At 35.1% G+C, this 21416-nt stretch overlaps 1 protein-coding gene and 1 long non-coding RNA gene across 2 annotated transcripts in view; one reads left to right on the top strand and one right to left on the bottom strand.

Annotated features, from left to right (window-relative positions):
• Positions 1-19530, bottom strand: part of LOC126697188 (stemmadenine O-acetyltransferase-like) — a 63707-nt gene extending 44177 nt beyond the window's left edge. Inside the window, exon 1 of the mRNA XM_050394076.1 lies at positions 19437-19530. Within this exon, the coding sequence (XP_050250033.1) occupies positions 19437-19445 (9 nt within the window). The 5' untranslated portion in view covers positions 19446-19530. The remainder of the gene's footprint in view (positions 1-19436) is intronic.
• Positions 14157-15412, top strand: LOC126697189 (uncharacterized). Its single transcript, XR_007646160.1, has 3 exons — positions 14157-14349; positions 14457-14551; positions 15270-15412. It is a non-coding gene; the product is annotated as an uncharacterized LOC126697189 (long non-coding RNA).
• Positions 19531-21416: the final 1886 nt, after the last annotated feature.

The raw sequence follows: 21416 nt of genomic DNA, 5'->3' as shown, positions 1-21416 counted from the left end.
TTAAGCACTTAATGTGTGTGATGGGCCATCTTTTGTGCTAACTTATCTTTGCAGGAGGTACTTTTGGGGCCTATAATCTTTGTTGGATGCAATCCAGACCTTGAGCAAAAATGGACATTTCACACTTCACTGATAGCCTTTGGGCCATACTCTAATATGGTGATGACATTTATTCTTTATCCTTTGTCACACTATAACACTATCACAGAGCTTCGTGCTCGCTTTTGTTATCCCTCATTATGAATCTTTCTATTGACTTTCCTTCTCACTTTATACTCTCCCTTATAGATGTCTATAAGGATACGACGACCCGTGATAAGCTTATTTTTCCTTTGGCTATCACGTGGCTCCTTTGCCATTTTTCTGTCTCCTATCTCGAGTCTCCCCACTTTACTTTCTTGTGTGCCATTGATGCAGTTACCATTCAACGGAGTGTAGCATAGCTTTGACCAAGGTAGCCTCGAACAGAGACGGTAGCTCCTTTAGCTTCTACCACTCCATCCACCTCCGCTCTTTTGCCTTCAACGGGTGGAGTGACACTTGAGGCCATCATGGCACAGCTTGTGTGCATGGATGGTCGCCTTGACACTCTCAGCGATGAGTTGTGTTAGGTGAACACCCATGTTAGTCGTATCGTGCAACGATAGACTGTCATAGATGGTTTCACTGTGGCTTCCTCTCCTTCTCTTGAGGCATCTGAGGCTGAGAGTGATGATGGCTCCAACAGTGATGATGCTGATGAGGATGATGAAGATGGCTCGCCTAGTGATGATAAGATGTCTACTTGATATACTTGCCCTTTGTCACTCGTCACAAAAAGGGGGAATAGTTTTGAGATGAGAGTAGTCATACTCATAGGGGGAGGGTTAGTATAGGAGATAGGGGGAGTGTGCATGAGGGATGTAGTGAGGATTTTTGTATCTTTTCTTTTCTTTCTATTTTAGATACATTATCTCTTGTACATTGGTCTTGTGATCATTTGACATACATTGTACTTATATTTGGTTTATATATATAAATATATATATATATATATATTGATGTATGTTATGTCACCTATCTCTTTATGTGTTGTTTCTTTTCTCTCTTTATACACATGTTTCTTATTTATTATATGCAATCTATTATTTATGTGTTCACACTAAGATGCCATGATGAGTTTTGTTTAAAGTGTTTCAGAAATACAGATTGTCAAAGTTTACTTGCCATAAACTCTCTCTTGCAATGTTTTTCAATTGTGTTAGGATAGATTTTATTGTATTCAACAAGTGAATATGAGTTGAGTGATTTATGACTTCTCTCATATCTTATTTGTTTGTTGTGATTTTGTCACGGATTGGCAAAATGGGAAATTGTTAGGACATATGTAATTCAATGTTAGAAATATATGTCACTATTTTATGTAATTGACTAATCTTTTGACAAAACGCACTTTACTTGCAATTGGGTAGATCTAGAATGTGTTTAATACTTTAAGGAACAAGGTTTCAAGTTCAAGTGTTAAAGTCATGCAAGTCTGTCCAAGAATCAAGTGAGAAAGTGCTGGATTTTAAAACTCGACAGCTAGCATCTATCGAGGTTTAAAAGCTGCTGAAGCCCGTGACTCAACAGCTAGCTTGATAGATGGCTATCTATTGAAGTTTATGAAACTCAGTTTTTCAGAGCTGATTTTCATCCAATTTGTGAGTATGTGTTTAGGCTTTCTTTTCTTACAACCTTAAACATACATAAGGATTATTTTAAGGGCCGTCATAGTGAATGCAACTCAATGTAAAAGTTTTTCACAAGTATATTATGAACTAGAGACATATGTCCTAGTTCATGTTTCTCTTGAAGAAGCTACTGTATTTGTACATCGTAGGGTTTTGTGACCATGGAGCTTCTTGATCTTCATCTTGTGATGAACTGAAAAACTTTGTAGCCAACATCCTTCTCAAGTTGGTGACTAAGTCACGTATTGGATTCACGCATCTATTGGTTAATCACGTACTGGGAGCCGTGCATTAAAAGGAGAGATTGTCACTACAGAACAAGTCTAATTGGGTATTAGGGTAAGGGTTCAACTGTAAGTTGGCATAAGATACTGAGATTCCTTTACTTGTAACCATTTGTTTTGATAATAGCAAATTTTCGGAAGTGGTGACCTTAAAATCACTCTGGTAAGATTTTTGCCATGTAAGTTTTCCCCATTCATAAACAAATCACCATGTCATTTTAATTTCTGCTACACTTTAGTTAATTGGTGATTTGTTTGTGCTACCACGCATTTTTCATGTTAATTTGATTAATTAATAAACTTGGCTAATTAATCAATTAATTCATCACAAATGGCCAATACATTCTTGGGCTATCAGAAGGTTAAGTCAGTGAATGAGAAATCTCTAAGAACTCTATAATGAGAGAGTTAGGGATTTTTCTGCGTGCCTTGGAAAAGAGAAAACCTGTTGTTTATATAGTGATTTGGAGTAGACCTAGATCCCGGGAATACAGGGGTTTGTCTTATAGGGAGGAGGTGGAGTTAATGTCACCAAGATCTTTGGGACATCTTCCTAAATCGCATAGTATGGTCTTGGTGTGTGGCGTGCATGCGCAAGATATTTCCATATAGGAATATGTGTGGAGAACACGCAAGGACACGTAGGATCTATCAGTAAGCCTATCCATCCTTCGTTGTGATTCGTCTGCTTAGTATGGGACATGTATCCGTCAGCTTGGTATGGGCTCGTCTGCGTGGTCATCAGGAGCGAGCATCGTCCTACTACTATAACCTGACCTTTAGCTCCTGTGGGTGCTGGGTACGAGGTTTCAGAAGGACCCCTCTAGAGACTGATGGCTATTGGTGCCGTCGATTCACAATTGTGGTGACGTACATTCTCTTGATGGGTTCTAAAGTAAGGATTCTTTTCCTATTCCAAAAATATCCTTATCATTTCCAAAAGAAGAAAGAATAAGTTGACTGTGTAATTTAGTGCTTTGAAAAATTAGCAAAATTATTTAGAAAGTCTGTTCCCTAAAATGAAAGGAAGAGAAGAAAAAAAATTACAACTACTTTTTTAAGGTTTATAAATTTTTTTTTCAAGTCAAGTGTTCCTGTGTGACCACTCTGAATTGCACTAATAGCGCCACCATACGGACCCATTTCTCATTTATGAGACCTAAATTGTAACTAGTGTCGCCACCACTATATACCCACTTCTTATTTATGAGACCTGAATTGCACTTGGCGCCGCCCCTTTGGACTCTTTTCTTATTTATGAGACTATTCTTCAAGAAAGCTAACCGCATCATTGATAATTCTAGACCCATCTTTAGCTTTATAGCCAAAAAAAATCCTAACCTCATTTTTCTGTTGCAACATATTCCTCCGTCTCACGTAGGTACTACTCTAGGAAATGAGACTGTCAATTATTCTTATGGTAGTACTATTTTGGTGGCTCCTAGCCTCTAGTGGCGAGTTGTGCTAGGACCACGTGGCGAGTTGTGGAACAAAGTTGTGCCATTTTTTGTGGTCCCATCATTTTCCTCCAGTAGCTTCACTGGCTACCAAATAATCCCAATCCCAATTTCTTGGCTATGAAGTGCGAATTCAAATGGTCTATTATTGTTAATATGGTAAATTGTAAGTGGCTGCACATCACTTATATATGAACTTTTTATTTTTCTTCACCATTCACGCTTTGCCACATCACAATTTTATGATAAAGAAGTTACATAATAGTTTGTTGTACTAAATTTTTTGTTCTTTTACTCTCTATATCTAGACAATTTTTATTCTCTTTTCTCTTCCACATTTTTTTTTGGGTGCAATTTATATATTTTTGATTAAAGAATGGCAAGGCATTTAAAGGTTGTTTAAACCTTCATGAGTAGAAGTGCGTCCATCATGAAGGTTGATGCTATAGTCTAATCATGGGAGATTGTTCGGTCAAGAGAGCCATGACATTGAGTTTTATTCCGATGGCACAAATCAACATTTAAGGACAATACATTCATAGCATGATTCCATAACACTGTCACGATGAGGTTATTCTAAACTTTTTTTTTTTTAAGAGTTTCTGTTGTTCCCAAGAACAATAATTGATAAAATAGATTGAATTTCATAACATTTAACATATCATATAAATGATTAAAATTCACATAAATTAGAATTTACCATAAAATTAGAGAACAATACAGAGATATTACCTCAATGATGCTTCAAATTAATAACATAACAATAGAAGCAATTACCGTCAATTCATATATGTTTTTAGATGGCGGGGTTGAGGCGTGGACCATGTCACTGTCTTGGGACAATACTTGCGTCTACGGGGTTTCTGGTGTAGTAGACTAAAACACCGTGCATGTCACCCCCAAAATACAACAACCCAGCCACCTTCACTGATTATCCTTACAAGCCTACGTCGCTTGAAGGATCTGAAGCTCTCAATAGTACCTTTCTTTTAACCTGAAATATAGTATATACAAGGATATATTACTTTCATAAAACTAGGATTTTGACTTAGCAAATATGTAAAGAGTTTTATCTTTTACGTGAAAATAGTGCCCATAAGAATAATGGTTTTCTCTCCCACATATGGCTAGATATAGAATACCATTTAAAAGTAAAGAATCCATGCCAAATTAAAATACATTTAACAAGATATATGTTAGAAATAAATTCTTGTGTTTACTACTTTGATTCTTTGGCTATTGTAAGAAAGAAACATATCAAATTAGCAATTTAGAAAACATTCGAGTTTTAAAAGAAAATACTTAATAAGGAATTACATCAGGTGCACCAACATTTGGAAAGGTTTGCTAATCAATGTGCATTAATTTGGTCAACTCAAAATAGGAAAGACATCAAAGAAGGAAATTGATTTCTATTAACACACTTAAATCAACATTTAATAATAATATTGTAATCTTTATAAAAATATTCCAACAATCCCCCACTTATTTTTATAAAAATCATAGGTACATAATTTCTGGGTTAAAGATAGAATATTATGCATAATGAGAGTGCCAATGGCTTGAACCTTCATTTTGTGTTTCAGCATTATCATTCTGAAGTTATTAGAGAGCTAAGTCTTGAACTATGACCTTTTGTGTGGAAACAAGACAATACGTCACACACAAAATATCCTAGTAATTTGCCATGAGCTTCTAAGCCAGCACATTATGGCCTTGTGCTTGATCCCAGCTATCATGAGCAATTTAGAGAATTAGCCCAATTCTCAAAAGGAAGTGGCCCCACTTTCATGCTCAATTAGGTGTATGTATCAAGGATGCACTCATAACTCTAACATCCCACTCATAAGAGCTATAGATCACATTAAGAGTTTTTTAATATAAAAATCATCCTACATAATGTTACGAGATACATGCACTAGCATCATAGGGAGGGACAAGAGTAATTGTACTCAAAATTTAGTGCATGTTATACAAATTACTCTATGATTCATTCTTCCCTTTGAACATAGTTCTTGGGATCTCCAATCCCTAGGTAGGGTATCCTCATAGGTAATTTATTTTCTTTGGGCTTTAGTCTCATCCCTCTCGATGTACATCTAGACTTTCAACTCTAAATAGAGATTTCGTCATTTCATTTATATAAAAGCTCAAAAGTCTCGGGAAGCAGCACTTTATTTTATATAACAGTATTATAATAAAATAGTGCTAATATAAGATAGATTCATCTTTTTTTTAACAATATAAATGTAAGCTATTTGCTTCTTCACTGGCTTAAACTTAATTAGCTTTTTGATAGTATCATCATATACATGGCCAGTGATAATCACATTCTTTTTTCTTCTTTTTTTTCCCATCACTATATTTTCAATATAGTAGCATGCTTTAATGCATGTGTTTCTAGTATAGTAGAAACCACTTTATACATGATATATCATATTTTTTTTACATTACTCTTGCTCTTGGTGGTTACTTAAGCACAAAATTTATACAACTAAAAATTGTTTTCCACCATTTCTCAACTCATAAATATATGGCAAGAAATGTAGATTCATTAGCATCTACATAAGGTTAGTAGTCTCTAACTACTAGGAACTACATTTAGGAACAAAAGAATTTCCATAATTTCACAAGCATAAAGGACTAAATATTTTTGTCAAAACTTTGGCATCATTATACAACAATTGTATAATATTTCTATTCATACTCATTTAACTTTTGGCACAAATACAAGTTTCTACTTTATACAAGGGCATCATTGTATCTTTATTATTTACAAAATAGGAATACCAACTTGAAAATGACACCATTGTTCTTACTTAACAATAGGAGTGCCGAAGCTTCAGTCAAAACTTCAAGGGTGGAAGGCTAAGTTGCTCTCTCAAGTTGGTAGGACTACCCTAATCTCCTCTATCTTGTAGTCCATGCCTTTATACACTTTCTCTTGTTTTAGGGTACCTGACACAGTCTGTGATAAACCAAATGCTACCACTAGAGCCTTTTGGTGGGGTTATGATCCAGGAACTCGTAAATTGCACTTTATCAATTGGAATGAGGTTTGCAAGCCCAAGAGAGGAGGACTAGGTTTGAAAAAGTTTAGGTTGATGAACCAGGCCATGCTAGCTAAGCAATTTTGGAGGATTGCCCACAACCCTCAATCACTCTTGGCCAGGACTTTAAAGGGTAAATATTATCCTAGAGGCTCTATTCACGATTGTTCTCCCAACCCTCATAATTCATGGATTTGGAGGAACATCATTAAATCAGAAAATATTAAACTTAAGGAAGGTAAATGGTGGATAGGGAGGGGTTCTGATATTCCCTTAGCTCACAAAGATTGGTTTTCTCCATCAACCAACCTTGGAGTTTCTAGTTGTTCTCAAGCTAATCCTAGGACTGTAACTAATCTTATCAATCAGTCCACAGGTGATTGGAAACCTGACTTGATTAGGAGTTTATATCCTCACTAGGTCTGCAATGAGATTTTCAGTATGCCTATTTCCAAAACAGGATGCTTCAATGATAAACTGCTTTGGAAGCACTCATCTTCTGGTGACTTCCAAGTTCATAAGGCTTATTCCTTACTTTTGGAAGACTTTCAAGCCTCCTATTCTAACCCTAGGCCTAGTGTCTCAGTTCCTAAGGTAGTTTGGTGATTGATTTGGAGAGTTAAGCTTCCTATGAAAGTTGGGACTTTTGTTTGGAAGCTGCTGCATGACTGTCTCCCCACTTTTTTGAATCTGAACAGTAGAGGGATTAATGTCAATAGAGATTGCCCCTTTTGTAATGCCAAAGTAGAAAGCTCCACGCATCTGTTTCTCTTTTGTCAGTTTGGTAGAGCCATCTGGCATGGATCCACTTTGTATTTCCATACCTCTTCTTTGTCTAACATCTTGGTCCAAAATTGGATTTGTTCCTTGCTGATCAGACATAAGAAGTTGAATCCAGAGGATATGAGTTTTCTGCAAAATCTGTTTACAATTTTGTGGTCAATTTGGAACCATAGGAATGTGGTTGTCCATGACAATATTCGGCCAGACCCTCTTGGTGTGTTGTTAATGGCCCAAACTTTGTCTTGCAGGTACCAGGAAGCTTTTAGCAAGGAAGAGTCTCAACAATTCAAGGAGTACAAACACTGAAGTAATCTCAATCCTGCTGGGGGTCAGTGGCAAATAGTTCTTAAACTAATAGGAGCAAGAAGGAGGGGTCATTTTGGTAGTGCTTTTGCTTATGATGCTAAGAACAAACAAGGTGAAGTGGTGTTTTCGGGGGTCAAAAGCTATGTAGCAAGCTCAACTGCTGGGGCTTTGCATGAAGCTCTAGTGGAAGCCTCTATCTAGGCAAGGACCCTTGGTTTTCAGCAAGTTTTGGTACTCAGCAACTGTAGAAAGTTAGTCCTTCTCTTTAATGGGTGTGCTAAGCCTGATTGGAGAGAAAGAACAATAATGGTAGATCTTAGCTGCGTACAACAAGTTGGTGTAGTATTTAAGCTAATTTTTGTTCCTAAGGTTGTCCTCGAAAATGTATACCATGTAGCTAGTCTAGCTACTAATGTGCCAACTCATGTTTGTTGGCCTCATATGTCTCATGTTGTTACTTAACTGTTTGTATTTCTTCCTTTTCTGTTGTCAAAAAAAAAAAAATTTAAATAAATAACAACAACAACAACAGGAGTGCCCTTTTAGCATAAACATTTTCACACTTAGACAAAAAATTATTTTTATCTCAATTCTCAATATAATTCACATAGTTGAAATTTATCATCAACTATTTTATGAGTCCCAAATAATATTTCTCAAAATACTTTTTTTTTCTCACATTCTTCAATTTCAATACCTCCACTATTTGAGAAAATTTAAAGATAATGTACCTCATAAAATCTCAATTTCTAACATAAAAATTACAAGTACTTGAACTTTTCTCAAAATAATTTTCATGAAAATAGAATCACCATATTTGTGGGTTTCATAAAAGTTTATGAGATTTTTCACATCCTCAAAAAATAACCCATCAAATATATTTTGTATGAGATGCAACAGTATATCTCAATGCTATGGCTCACTAATTTTCCAATGAAAATGAAAGTTCAAATAGTGTATAAAACACCCTTGAACATTTAGACCCCCAATTACAAAACAACCAATTCAAGCTTTATGTCAAACAAATAGTGTACGGAAAATGAACAAAATCTATAAAACAGAATTGGTAAACAATCTAAGCCAATTAAAATCACATCTACAATAGAAAATAAAAGGCAAAGATAAAGGGAAGAGAGATGCAAACACAAAGACAACACGCGATGTGTTATCGAAGAGGAAACTGAAGCCCTCGGCGTAAAACCTCTCCGCCACCCACCAAGCGGTCAATAATCCACTAGAAAATGTAGTTGGGATACATGAACAGTAATAGACCCTCCAAGCCTAATCTACCCGATGTACCTAAGCCCTCCAAGCTTCTTGCTCCAACGAGGTTGCGTCGAACCTTTTTCTTTTCTAGTTTACTGAATTCCGCTATAATCCATAGCATTGGCCATCCTTGGCATCTTCCAATGCTTCCCAAAGTTTCAAAAACACTCAACACTCTAAATGGGTGTGGGTAGTGTTTGGATAGAAATCTCCTCTCAATAGGTATGACAATGAGAGAGGGAATGAGAAGAGACTACAAAAATTTCTCTCTAAGAATGAGTAGCTCTCTCTAATTGGGTGGGCGTTTTTAAGAAACCTCTCTTAGAGTTTTTCTTTCTAAATGGCCACACATATTTTGTGGGAATGAGAAGTATATATACTAGTGTGATAATGGAATGCGAAGAGTTAGTTTTTCCCAAAATAGGGTTGGCTGGCGACTTGACCTCGCGACTTGATTGAGTCACGAGTTCAAGCTGCGAGCTAACTGAATGGCCAATCTGGATTTTTGTCCTGTAGTGCTCCAGCTGGCATGATTGTTCAGATCCCTTGCATGCTCTACGCATGTGCAACTTTTGGCGACTTGCAAGCCGCGAGATCCAACCGCGAGCCCTGCTTCACTGCACAGTCTTGAGCATTTCTTCACACTCCCTCACACATTACCCTTACATGATTCTCACCTAAATACAGGGTTTCTAAGTGCTGTATTACAAGCAAATTTGTCACGGAATAAAGCCAACACATGGTTGATTAAATTCAACCTTACAGAAAATAATAATAATATTTATTAACTTACCAAGCAAGGTTATCGATTCCGTACCGTACCGGCCAGTACGGCCGGAATATATCGTACCGGCCAGCAATACGGTACGCTCGACCCCCCTGTTTCGTACCGGAAAAAATACCGGCCGTACCGGCCAATTTTGGGCAATACCGGCTGGTACAGAAAAAAGTCTTTTTTTTATATTTTTTTTTTAAGTTTTGTAATTTTTGAATTTTTGTTAGGACAGAATGGTAACTTATTTGCATTAACTTATTAATATTATTTGTTTTCTTAGTATGCAATGGTAACTTTTAAGCTTTCTTTTTTATTTTTTTTCCATTTTAATTGATACTAAAGTCTAAAACCATGAATAATTAGTTCTGAATTGAGGAAATGTTTTATGGTAAAATTTTATATTTATTATAATATATATATATACACAGACACACACACATATATATATATATATATATATTTTTTGTAAGGTTGAATTTATTCAACCATCTAATTGGCTTTATTCCGTGTCAAATTTGCTTGTAATTCAGCAATTAGTAACCCTGTATTTAGGTGGGTTTGATGTAAGGGTAGTGAGTGAGATAGAGTGAAGATTGCTCAAGAGTGTGCAAGAAAACAGAGACTCGCGGCTGGGCCTCGCGGGTGACTCGCGGCTTCAAGCCGCCAGACGCAGCACACGTGCCAAGCATGCTGGAAGGTGAACAGTCATGCAAGCTGGAGCACTACAGGACAAAACAGGACAACTGGCCATACGGTTATCTCGCGACTGGATCTCGCGACTTAGTCAAGCCGCGAGGTCAAGCCGCGAGCCACCCCTGTTTTGTAAAACCTAACGTTTCACATTCCTCTCCCACTCTAGTATAAATACTCCTTTTACCCACGATTGTAAGAGAGCTTCCAGAGAGAATTTTGAGAGAGAAACCCTAAAGAAAAACAAGATTGATTCACCCACAATCTATACATTAGAGTCTCTTCAAATTCCTCAACTCTCTTTCTCTCCATTGTCAAATCCTTGAGAGGCATTGTACCAAACCTGATTCTCACCATTATCATTACTGTGAGAGAGCTGTTTGGATTTCTGGGAAGCAGTTAGGAAGGAACCAATCTTCATTGGTTGATGCTACGGTCTAGTAGCAGAATCTGGGAAGCTAGAAAAGAAAAAGGTTCGGCGCAACCTCGTTGGAGCAAGAAGCTTGGAGGGCTTAGGTGCACTGGGTAGATTAGGCTTGAAGGGTCTATTGCTGTCCATGTATCCCAACTATATTTTCTAGTGGATTGTTTACCGTTGGAGGGCGGCGGAGAGGTTTTACGCCGAGGGCTTCGGTTTCCTCTTCGATAACACATCGCGTGTTGTCTTTGTGTTTGCATCTTCCTTCCTCTCTATCTTTGCCTTTTTATTATCTGCTGTGGATTGTGTTTTGTTTCGGCTTAGATAGTTTTTTACCAATTCCATATTATAGCTTATGTTAAGTTTCCGCACACTAGTTGTTTGACATATTGCTTGAATTGGTTAAGTTGTTTTTTTTTTGGGGTCTAAACGTTCAAAGGTGTTTATACACGTTTTTGAACTTTCAATATATATATATATATATATATTTATAAATATAAAAAATAGCGGTAAACCCGAAATGGTACATCGGTATTGACCGGTATCCGAAATATATCGTACCGGTGGCCAAACCGGTACGGTATTGACATCCTTGTTACCAAGACCTTTTTGTACAGCAAGCATCTCGTGAAAAAACCAAAGTACATCAACGTGCTAAGGGCTATTAGGGATGGCACATTCAAATTAAAACACTGTGCGTGATCCCACTGCCTCCTTGTGTACAATTTGTAAAGGCCAGCACATGAGAATGAGAATAACATTGTGTGCGTGGTCCCACTGCCTCCTTGTTTATAATTTTTTTTTTTTCAAGTCGGGTGTTCCGGAGTGACCACTCTGAATTGCACTTATAGCGCCGCTACTACGGACCCATTTCTTATTTATGAGACCTGAATTGTACTTGGTGCTGCCACTATAGACCCACTTCTTATTTATGAGACCTGAATTGCACTTGGCACCACCCCTACAAACTCTTTTCTTATTTATGAGACTATTATTTAAGAAAGCTAACCGCATCATTGATAATTCTGGACCCATTCCTAGCTTTATAGCCAAAGAAAATCCTGACCTCATTTTTCTGTTGCAACATATTCCTCCATCTCACATAGGTACTAGTCTAGGAAATGAGACCTTCAATTATTCTTATGGTAGTACTACTTTGGCGGCTCTTGGCCTCCAATGGCGAGTTGTGCCAGAACTACATGGCGAATTATGGTACAAAGTTGTGCCATTTTCGGTGGTCCCAACATTTTCCTCCAGTGGCTTCACTGGCTTCCAAATAATCACAATCCCAATTTCTTGGCTATGAAGTGTGAATTCAACCTCCATGAGTAGAAGTGCGTCCATCATGAAGGTCGATGATATAGTCTAATCATGGGGAATTGTTTGGTCAAGAGATCCATGACACTGAGTTTTATTCTGATGGCAATGGCACAAATCAACATTTAAGAACAATACTTTCGCAACATGATTCCATAACACTGTCACTATGAGGTTATTCTAAACTTTTTTTCTTTTTTAGTGTTTCTGTTGTTCCTAAGAACAATAGTTGATAAAATAGATTGAATTTCATAACATTCAACATATCATATAAATGATTAAAATTCACATAAATTAGAATTTACCATAAAATTAGAGAACAATAGAGAGATGTTACCTCAATGATGCTTCAAATTAATAACATAACAATAGAAACAATTACCGTCAATTCATATACGTTTTTAGATGACGGGGTTAAGGCGTGGACCATGTCACTGCCTTGAGACAATACACGCATCTACGATTCTACGGGGTTTCTGGTGTAGTAGATTAAAACATTGTGCGTGCCGCCCCCAGGATACAACAACCCAACCACCTTCATTGATTATCCTTACAAGCCTACAGCGCTTGAAGGATCTAAAGCTCTCAATAGTCCTTTCTTTTACCCTAAAATATAGTATATACAAGGATATATTATTTTCATAAAACTAGGATTTTGACTTAGTATTATATTTTACATGAAAATAGAGCCCATAAGAATAATGGTTTTCTCTCCCACATATGGCTAGATATAGAATACTATTTAAAAGTAAAGAATCCATGCCAAATTAAAATACATTTAATGAGATAAATGTTAGAAATAAATTCTCATGTTTATTACTTTGATTCTTTGGCTATTGTAAGAAAGAAACATATCAAATTAGCAATTGTGAAAACATTTCAGTTTTAAAAGAAAATACTTAATAAGGAATTACATCAGGTGCACCAACGTTTGGAAAGGTTTACTAATCAATATGCATTAATTTGGTCAACTCAAAATAAGAAAGACATCAAAGAAAGAAACTGATTTCAATTAACACATTTAAATCAACATTTAAAAATAATATTGTAATCTTTATAAAAATATTCCAATAGTTTCAACATATAGCGTCGCTCTTGATGATAAGATTATTCTAAACTTCATAACACTGTCACTGTCACAATATGGTGTTGGTCCAACTTTATAACGTTGAAACATTTAGAAATATCTATGTCAAAATACATGTGTATGAAAACTATATTGCTTTATTGCAATTATATAAATTTTTATTACAGCTGAATAACTTCATACATATATATATATATATATATATATATATATATAACCAAAACCTTTGAAACTCTCACAATTTTCCACGTTAGCACAATATTTAAATAAAATTATCATTTTATTTAAATAAAATTATTTTTTTAGTTTAAATTTAAGCAAGAGTGAAAACTCTATCTCTCTAATAAGTCTAACTTAAACTCAAACTCATCATTATCATTTTTTTTTAATAAAATTATTTTTGTTAAGTCCAAATTTAACAAGGAGTGAAAGTCTATATCTCTAATAAGTCCAACTTAAGCTCAAACTTATCATTTTTTTTAATCAAAATTATTTTTGTTTAATATACATTAGTTAGGTGACCAAAATCATGAAACGTTGTTCTTGAGGTAGGGATGACTTGGTATGCTCAGAAGGTTAACTGTAACAATCTTTCGCTTTTGGTGCTAAGTATGGAGGGAAAGGGAAAGTATTCATAACTCTTGTCTTCTTTGTAGGATAACTTTTATATATATTTGAAAAAAAATTGCTACGCTTATAGTCTGTGCAATCTGTATATACTATATAGTCTATATATATATATATATATATAACCAAAGCTTTTGAACCTTCCACAATTTTCCACATCAGCATTAATAAAATTTTAAAAAAAACATTAATTAAATTATAAAAATAATAATAATAAGAAGCCAAAATTTTTTTCCAAAATCATAAAAAGCAAACCCGATACCCACAAACCCTATGCTGAATCCTCTCTCTCTCTCTCTCTCTCTTTCTCTACCTTTCTCGCCAAAACCCAACTTTGAATTTCAATCCCAAATGCCATTTTCTTCTCCTCTCTCTTCTCTAAAACCTTCCCTAAAACCTTCTCTTCTCACTTCCCTTGGAAACCAAATTTAATCATCAATCTGTATCTCCTATATTCTTCCCCAAAGCAAACCCTATACCTAAGGTAGCCAACGTGCTAGGCCTATGCAGGAGTTTCCTTGGTCTCCACTCTCAGCCTCTTTTCTCCATGGACGGATTCAACCACAGAGCCGATTAGGTTAAATAATTCCCCCTCTGTCATTCTCTTTCCTATTTGATCTGCTTCTCAAGAAATTCTTTCTCTATGATTTTCTCTAAATCTTATTTTTTGAGTTTCGGTTTCAGGTAATGATGATGATGCCAATTACTCAGTCCCAACGCCAACTGAATCCTAGCAGAGGTGTGGTTGCCTTTTCGATTGTCACCGTTGGCATCACCAGGTCTATCTCTATCTCTCTTTTTCTAATTTTAGATTGTTTAATAAATAATGGAAACCTGTAGCTCTAATAGTTCTTCATTGCATGAGAAGAGAAAAGAGGCCAACCCCATCATCCTCAAAGTGTTCGACAAAATTTCTGGCTTGGAGGCATGGCTTATAAAGATAGCTTTTGACCTTAACATAGTCCAAGTTTGTTTTGGATTGTGTTTATCAGTGAATAACTAATGGACTAAGAAAGCTTAGTTATAATATATAATCAATTCAATTTAGTAGATTCTTTCTTAATTCTCAAATATAAAATTGTTTGCTTATTGTCTTCCTTGATTTTGTACTCAACCTAATATCATGGTTTAGATTGATTTTATTAGGTATGCATTTATTTGTTTAATTGATTGAAAAAAAAAATTAAAAGTTTTTGTTTCTCCATAATTTATAAGATCCTTCTATAGTGGTGGCTATTTCAAGAGATGCTTTAAGTTCAAATCAATATGTGTCAATTACCTAGCCAAAGCATCCGACAACTATAATTATGAAAAACAATAACTCAGCCCTCAAAAAATGTTTGAATTTTGGCAGTGTTTAAATTTTCAATGTAGATTTAACAATGTTTCTTTCTCATTGTAATTTGTGATATATGTTAATGATGATTTTATGGTCCTCCAACTCATGAAAGTATGCAAGATTTATGTTTCTTTCTCATTGTGTTTCTTCCAACCCAGATGGATACAAGAAGAGAGAAGTTTTGATGCTAAGGTTGATAGTCATAAGTGGAAAGATTCCTAATCCAATTAAGTTTCCAATATATATTCTCTTTGGATCTGCTGATTTTTCATACTTTACATTGTTTTTGGGCAGTACTGGTAACTGGTAAGTTCAAAATGCTCATTTTCTTTTGTAGTAGCTTTAATCTTGTGCTTTCTCTGTCATATGTCTCTTCTGTTGTTGACCATTTAGTGAGGCCATTTATAAGTGAAATGAACCTTTTGTGTATTCTTGCATTGCCATCACTATGTTAGTTCTTTTTTTTTTTTTTTTTTTTTTTTTTTTTTTTTTTGTGTATTACATCAATGTTGATGTGTATCATATTTCTATGTTTCTTATTTTACTCATTGATTGTTTAGTGAAATATGATACCGAAACATTGAGCATGTGTGTGAATTTAATTAGTAATGTATATATGAAAAGTTAATTGTGTAATTTTCTTTTAGTGTTATTAGTGTGTGGTTGATGCATTGCTATCTATATAAAAGATTTTAATTCTACATTGTTTTGGTTTGTGACTTTTAATATCTCCCCCAAATTATTTCTCCCCCAAATTCCGATACTTCCTACCCATGGACCTCTACATTTTTCAAGTATGTAGGCAAATACAGAACCCTATATTATAAATAGTGTTTTTTTAGAGATTATTTGTTACAATCGCAATTCACAGCTTAAAATTTGTATAGTTTGATAGGTGATTTTACTAATAGGCTTTGGCTTTAGGATTTATTTTATTTTATTTTATTTATGTCAAGTTCTATAAAAGGAGCACTGTTATATGTTCCTATGATTTAATTTGTTGTATTGGTTGGTATGTGATTTTACTAATAGGTTTTGGCTTTGGGATTTTTGTTTCTAACATGCATTCGAATCTAAATAAATTAGGTTTTGTATGTCTAGTGCTATAAAAGGAGTAATGTGGGTTTGAAGGTTTTGTCTTGGTTATCTTTGTGTTTGTTCTTTATGTGTAAAATTTGGTCTGTGGATCCAATTTGTTAAAAAGTTTTCTTCTTCAAAATGTTATTTTTCTGCATTATTTTTCTACATAAAATCTGCATTTTTTTTACAACCAAAATTTGCACTGCACTGTTTCATAAAAATTTGCACTGCACTATTTCATAAAATCTACATTGTTTTGAATAACTTTCTGCATTGTTTTTAAATAACTTTTTGTATTAAGTACTTTTTAGCACCTATGATATAACCAATTTTTTGTTTTGTATGTCAAGTTCTATAAAAGGAGCAATGTGGGTTTGAGGGTTTTGTCTTGGTTATCTTTGTGTTTGTTCTCTATGTGTTTGTTTAAATTTCTCAGCAAATATGTAGAACATATTGAATGTGTGTGTGTTCTCTATGTGTTTGTTTAAATTTCTTAGCACATATGTAGAACATATTGAATGTGTGTGTGTGCCTTGGATGATCTTAATTTGAATTCCTTTGACATTGTTTTCTTCATATTCAGAATCAATAATGATTAGATTACTAGGACTCTCCTCTATGTATTGGACTGAACTTTTTACTTTAGCTCCCAAATTTAGTAGCAACCCTCAATTGTATTTGGTATGAAGGGAGGTATTACCTATGTGATTGATAGGAAGTGTTTAGCCATTCCTAACTGTGACTTGGATGATTTTTATGTTCTAAATGCTTTTGTTGTACTTTTTTCCTCTGCATTTGTAGTTCTTTTCCTGCTACAGATGGTTTATTTAATTTGTTCTATTTTATTAATGTTTCTTGAATGTTGGCTGAAAATTGGATTTTATTGTTTTGTAGATAGGTATTTGGCAATTTTTTATCTGGGTTATTTGGAACTGTGGATCCTTATCTGTGTAAGACTCTTAATACGATAGCAAGATGAGAAAAGCCAGGTATTTACGAGTCTTCTCCTTTATTCTGTATTGTTTCTTGCATATTTATTGGTAATATGTTTCTAGAAAGAATTTGAAATTGGAATGTGATTTCATATTTCAGTTTCTTTGTTATCTTAAACTTGGTTTTATGTTTGGTTTAATTAGCAAAATTACAAATTTGATATTTCACTTCTATATGCTGTAATAGATTTCTCAACCTATTCTATTGACAGGCTTACATCAGTGGTATTTCAAATGAATGTGACAATAAGATGGTGATTCTACAAAGTTTCAAAAAGTTGATGTTGAAAGCAATGTACAACTCACACCAACATCTGTAATCAAGAAAAATAAAAGGAGTTATTCAGTGGCTACTGTTGAAAGCAATGTAAAACTCACACCAACATATTTTAATTCTTTGAACACAATATGGTGTTGGTCCAACCTTATAACATTGAAACATTCAAAAAGATTGATGCCAAAATACATATGTATGAAAATTATAAAGCTTTTATGCACTTATATAAATTTTTATTACAACTTAATAACTTCATTACATTTGATTCAGAAAATGAATAAAAAAGAAAAATTAATATTGTGAGAATTGCTTAAACTTACCTTAATAGTAGAATGCCTTACAAGTACTCCTATAATTTTAGGGCTAATTATTATTTCACATTCAACAATGTAAACACTTTTTAACACATTTTTACATATAAAGTGAAAACGTGTGGATATTGACAAAGGTAAAGTCATCACAACCTTAATTTCTATCAAAACTAGGACACTAATAGACCAATTTATTACTGGTTTATTGTCATACACAAAGTCATAAGTACCAGTGACCAATTCTATTTTACTTCACTTTGGCATCAAATAGAAACATATCCATTCTCTTTAAAAGAACACAAAACATATCCAAAGATTTTAAAGAGAGATTGAAATGCTTGGATTTAGGGAAGCAAATGCAAGAAATTCAGGATCATTCTCCAATATAGCCATTTCCTTCTCATCCATGGTCACCCATGCCTCAATCCCAATACCCCATGGGGTTTCACTGAATATTATTAAATTTCTAAATGCAGGGCCAACTTTCCCCATGATACCAACCCAAAATGGCTTCCCCCAACCAAAATCAATGTCGTTAAAAAACCTAAGCCAGCATGTAAACGCACAAACATCTGGTTTTGGTTCTGCAGAAAACATATCTTCTAATTGGTCAAAGTAATGGGAGAAAGCCAAAAAACCTTCGTCTCCTTGCAAACTTTCCGCACTATCGCTATCAAACCCTGCGATGGATTCGTTTACAAGGTCCACCAATTCATGCAACTCTTTCTCTTCCATAGCCAAATCAGCTGCTGCGGGAGCCCACCAAAATATATTTCCAATAGAAGCATCGGATAAGTGTGCCTTCATTCGCGTCCTCAAGTTCACTGCTTGGACCAGTATGGTCATGGATGCCTTTTCCAAACCTGCTGATTTGGCTTTAGAAGCTGCCATGCAATGTTTCCAAATGAAACATGTCAGTGCTTCAATGCGTGTTGGTTTAGGAACTAGTTCACTTTTCGCTTTCTCCCTTAGGGTGGTTATCGCTTTGTCATGGAACACAAACCTTCTTGTAACATACTCACCTTCTTTGAACCACAAGTTATCCATTGTAGCTATATACTTTTGTGGAAGTGACTCTCTCGGTGGAAACATGATTGACCCCTCAGAGAAATTTGGATTTATAACTTTTTCTGGAGACCCACTAAAGGTGGCAGCCCAAGAATGAAGAAAAGAACTCGCCGTTGCTGCATCCCCAATCTTATGTGAGCAGCTCAATCCGATTGCTATTCCACCACAATCAAAGAGGTTCAGTTGGACAGCCATTTGACCTATAGCAGTATCTGATTCCTTGCAGAAGGCACGATACGGAACGAATAGACTAAGTAAGTCTGTTTCTTGGTGCTTAAGGAACTCAGACATGGAACAATTAGCACGAGCTTCCAGAAAGGGAACACCTGTGTCAAAATCATGGATAAAAAGATTGTCTTTTTTGCTCCCAGAAAATGGATAATAGATATTGAGGGTATCTGAAAGGGAATTTTTAAGTTGACCGATAATTTGGGACATGTTGAGATTGAGATCAGTACTCATAGGGTAGAAGAAGACTGTGGGAACGTAAGTTGCGGGAGTGACCTGATCTAAGAGGGAGAGTTTGTAGGGTTTCAGATGCTGCAATGTTGGTAAAGATGGTTTGATGGTTTCTTTTGAAATGATAGTGACCTCAACCTTCATCATTTTGCCACACTAGTTACTCTGCCTCAGTAATCTCTCTCTTTCTCTCCTTTGGCTAAAGACCTTGCCTCACTTTTCAGTGGTACTAGCTGTGTTGCTCAAAAGTTCCCTTTTATAAGCATCCTGACATTGACAGAGAAACTATTCAGCAAGGGGTTGTTCAAGGAAATTTATTAAGTGATGTTAGATGGTAGTTGAAGCAATCAATATTCCAACCAGAATCTCATAAATGGGGAAGGATGTTTTGAATTTTTACAATAGGGCTGCTGAATAGTGAATTCCCAAAATAATTTTCCATCTTCAAACGGTAAAAGGCTAGATATTACCAATAAATTTGTTCTTATTTATTTATTTATTCTTATAGAATAAATTGGTTTTTAGATGTGCTAGAAGTTGCTCATTAATGGGTGTTGAATTTTAAATGGGACACTAACGACCTGGTACTGTGCTTATTTTTATATGTTTTCATCCTATAAAAACAATTTCAAGCCATTTATGCCAATCAGTTATTGATCAAGGTTTTAAAATTTGGACCGTTCATTGAACTGTAAAAGGGAGGGATTCAATGTTTTTAAGGTCGAACCAAGGTTGAATCGGAATCGAACTGTAATGATGTCATAATTAATTTAATATTTATTTAAAATATAAATAATTATATTTGGTAAAAAAACTTAAAACTAATTTAATTATTAAGCTCATAAATGGCAGAGAAATGAAAAAAAATATATATCTATATATATATATGTATATATATTTATATAATATATAGAAGTCTTAAATGATAATACATTGGGGTATGTGTTTACTGTTTGGTGTTCGGTAGAAAAATATTTAAAACGTAGAAAAAGTAATTGTTGATAAAACCAAAGGAATCAAAATTAAATAATAGCGTGTCTTTCTAAAATTTTCACATGTTCCAAGTAATTTTTGTCAGTTTTTTTGCACCACACATGGTAACCTGAGTTAACTTCTCACTTCAAGATTTTTTAAAATTTCAGCTCTCTTCCCATCACTACTATCTATCTCTCTTTCCATCAGTAACCACTTATTTTCAAATATCTCTCAGGCTCTCTCTCAGGTGAGGCATTCGGCTTCGTTTTGCTGACTCAATGAACAATGGTACTGTTGTTCACTGCTAGTCGTTGTCGTCATCGCCGCCAAAGTGAGGCCAAGATGAACAGATCTGAGGCTGATGGCTTACTGCAAGCATTAGATCAAAGTTTAGGGTGAGAAAAATTGCAAAACAATCCTCATTTTTCTTATATTTGATAAAGAAACCTTGCGATCTTTGTTCTTCTTCATGTTCTTTCATTTCTTTTTCATTTCTTCTAGATCTGATCCTAACTTCATACCGGTGTGTTGGCCAAAATTCACCGGAAAAGCTAAAACAAAAAGAAACCATCTGAACCTCAAAAACCGGTTGAACTATGGTTCTCAGAACCGTATGGTCCGACCACGGTTAGCACGGATCTTTGCTTTTTTTCCATAGAGTAGTTCTTGAAGATAAAAAACCGCAAAATTGAGAAATTCACGGTTTTTCTGATCGGTCAGATTGTACGGTTCGGTCCGGATTTCAAAACCTTACTATTTTTTAATGTCAAAGATAGAAATATATTAAACAAAAGAAAAATAAGAGTATACAAATATAGACTTGGCTGATGAGCTGTAATACACAAAGCCATGCAAGCCATGCATCGTGGCCTACCCCTTCTACAAGCCCAATCAGTACAAGAGAAAGAATAAAATAACACCAGTCCTTATAAACTACCAAAGTCCTTGATAAAAAACTATAAGAGTCATCGTGCCTTCTGCCGTTGCACAAGATCTCGAACAAGTTTCTGGTAGTCCATCAGCAGGTTCGTTGCTTGCTTGAGGATCTCAGTTGGATGGGTCTGTGTGTTTTGGAAGTGTATACGGTTTCGTGCATTCCAGAGTGCCCATGCAATCATAGCCCATAGCTCAAATTCATTCCCC

Source organism: Quercus robur, chromosome 8 (assembly GCF_932294415.1).
Source record: "Quercus robur chromosome 8, dhQueRobu3.1, whole genome shotgun sequence".
Classification (NCBI taxonomy): domain Eukaryota; kingdom Viridiplantae; phylum Streptophyta; class Magnoliopsida; order Fagales; family Fagaceae; genus Quercus; species Quercus robur.
Note: the sequence above shows the minus strand (reverse complement) of the source record. Positions and strands in the feature narration are given on the sequence as shown.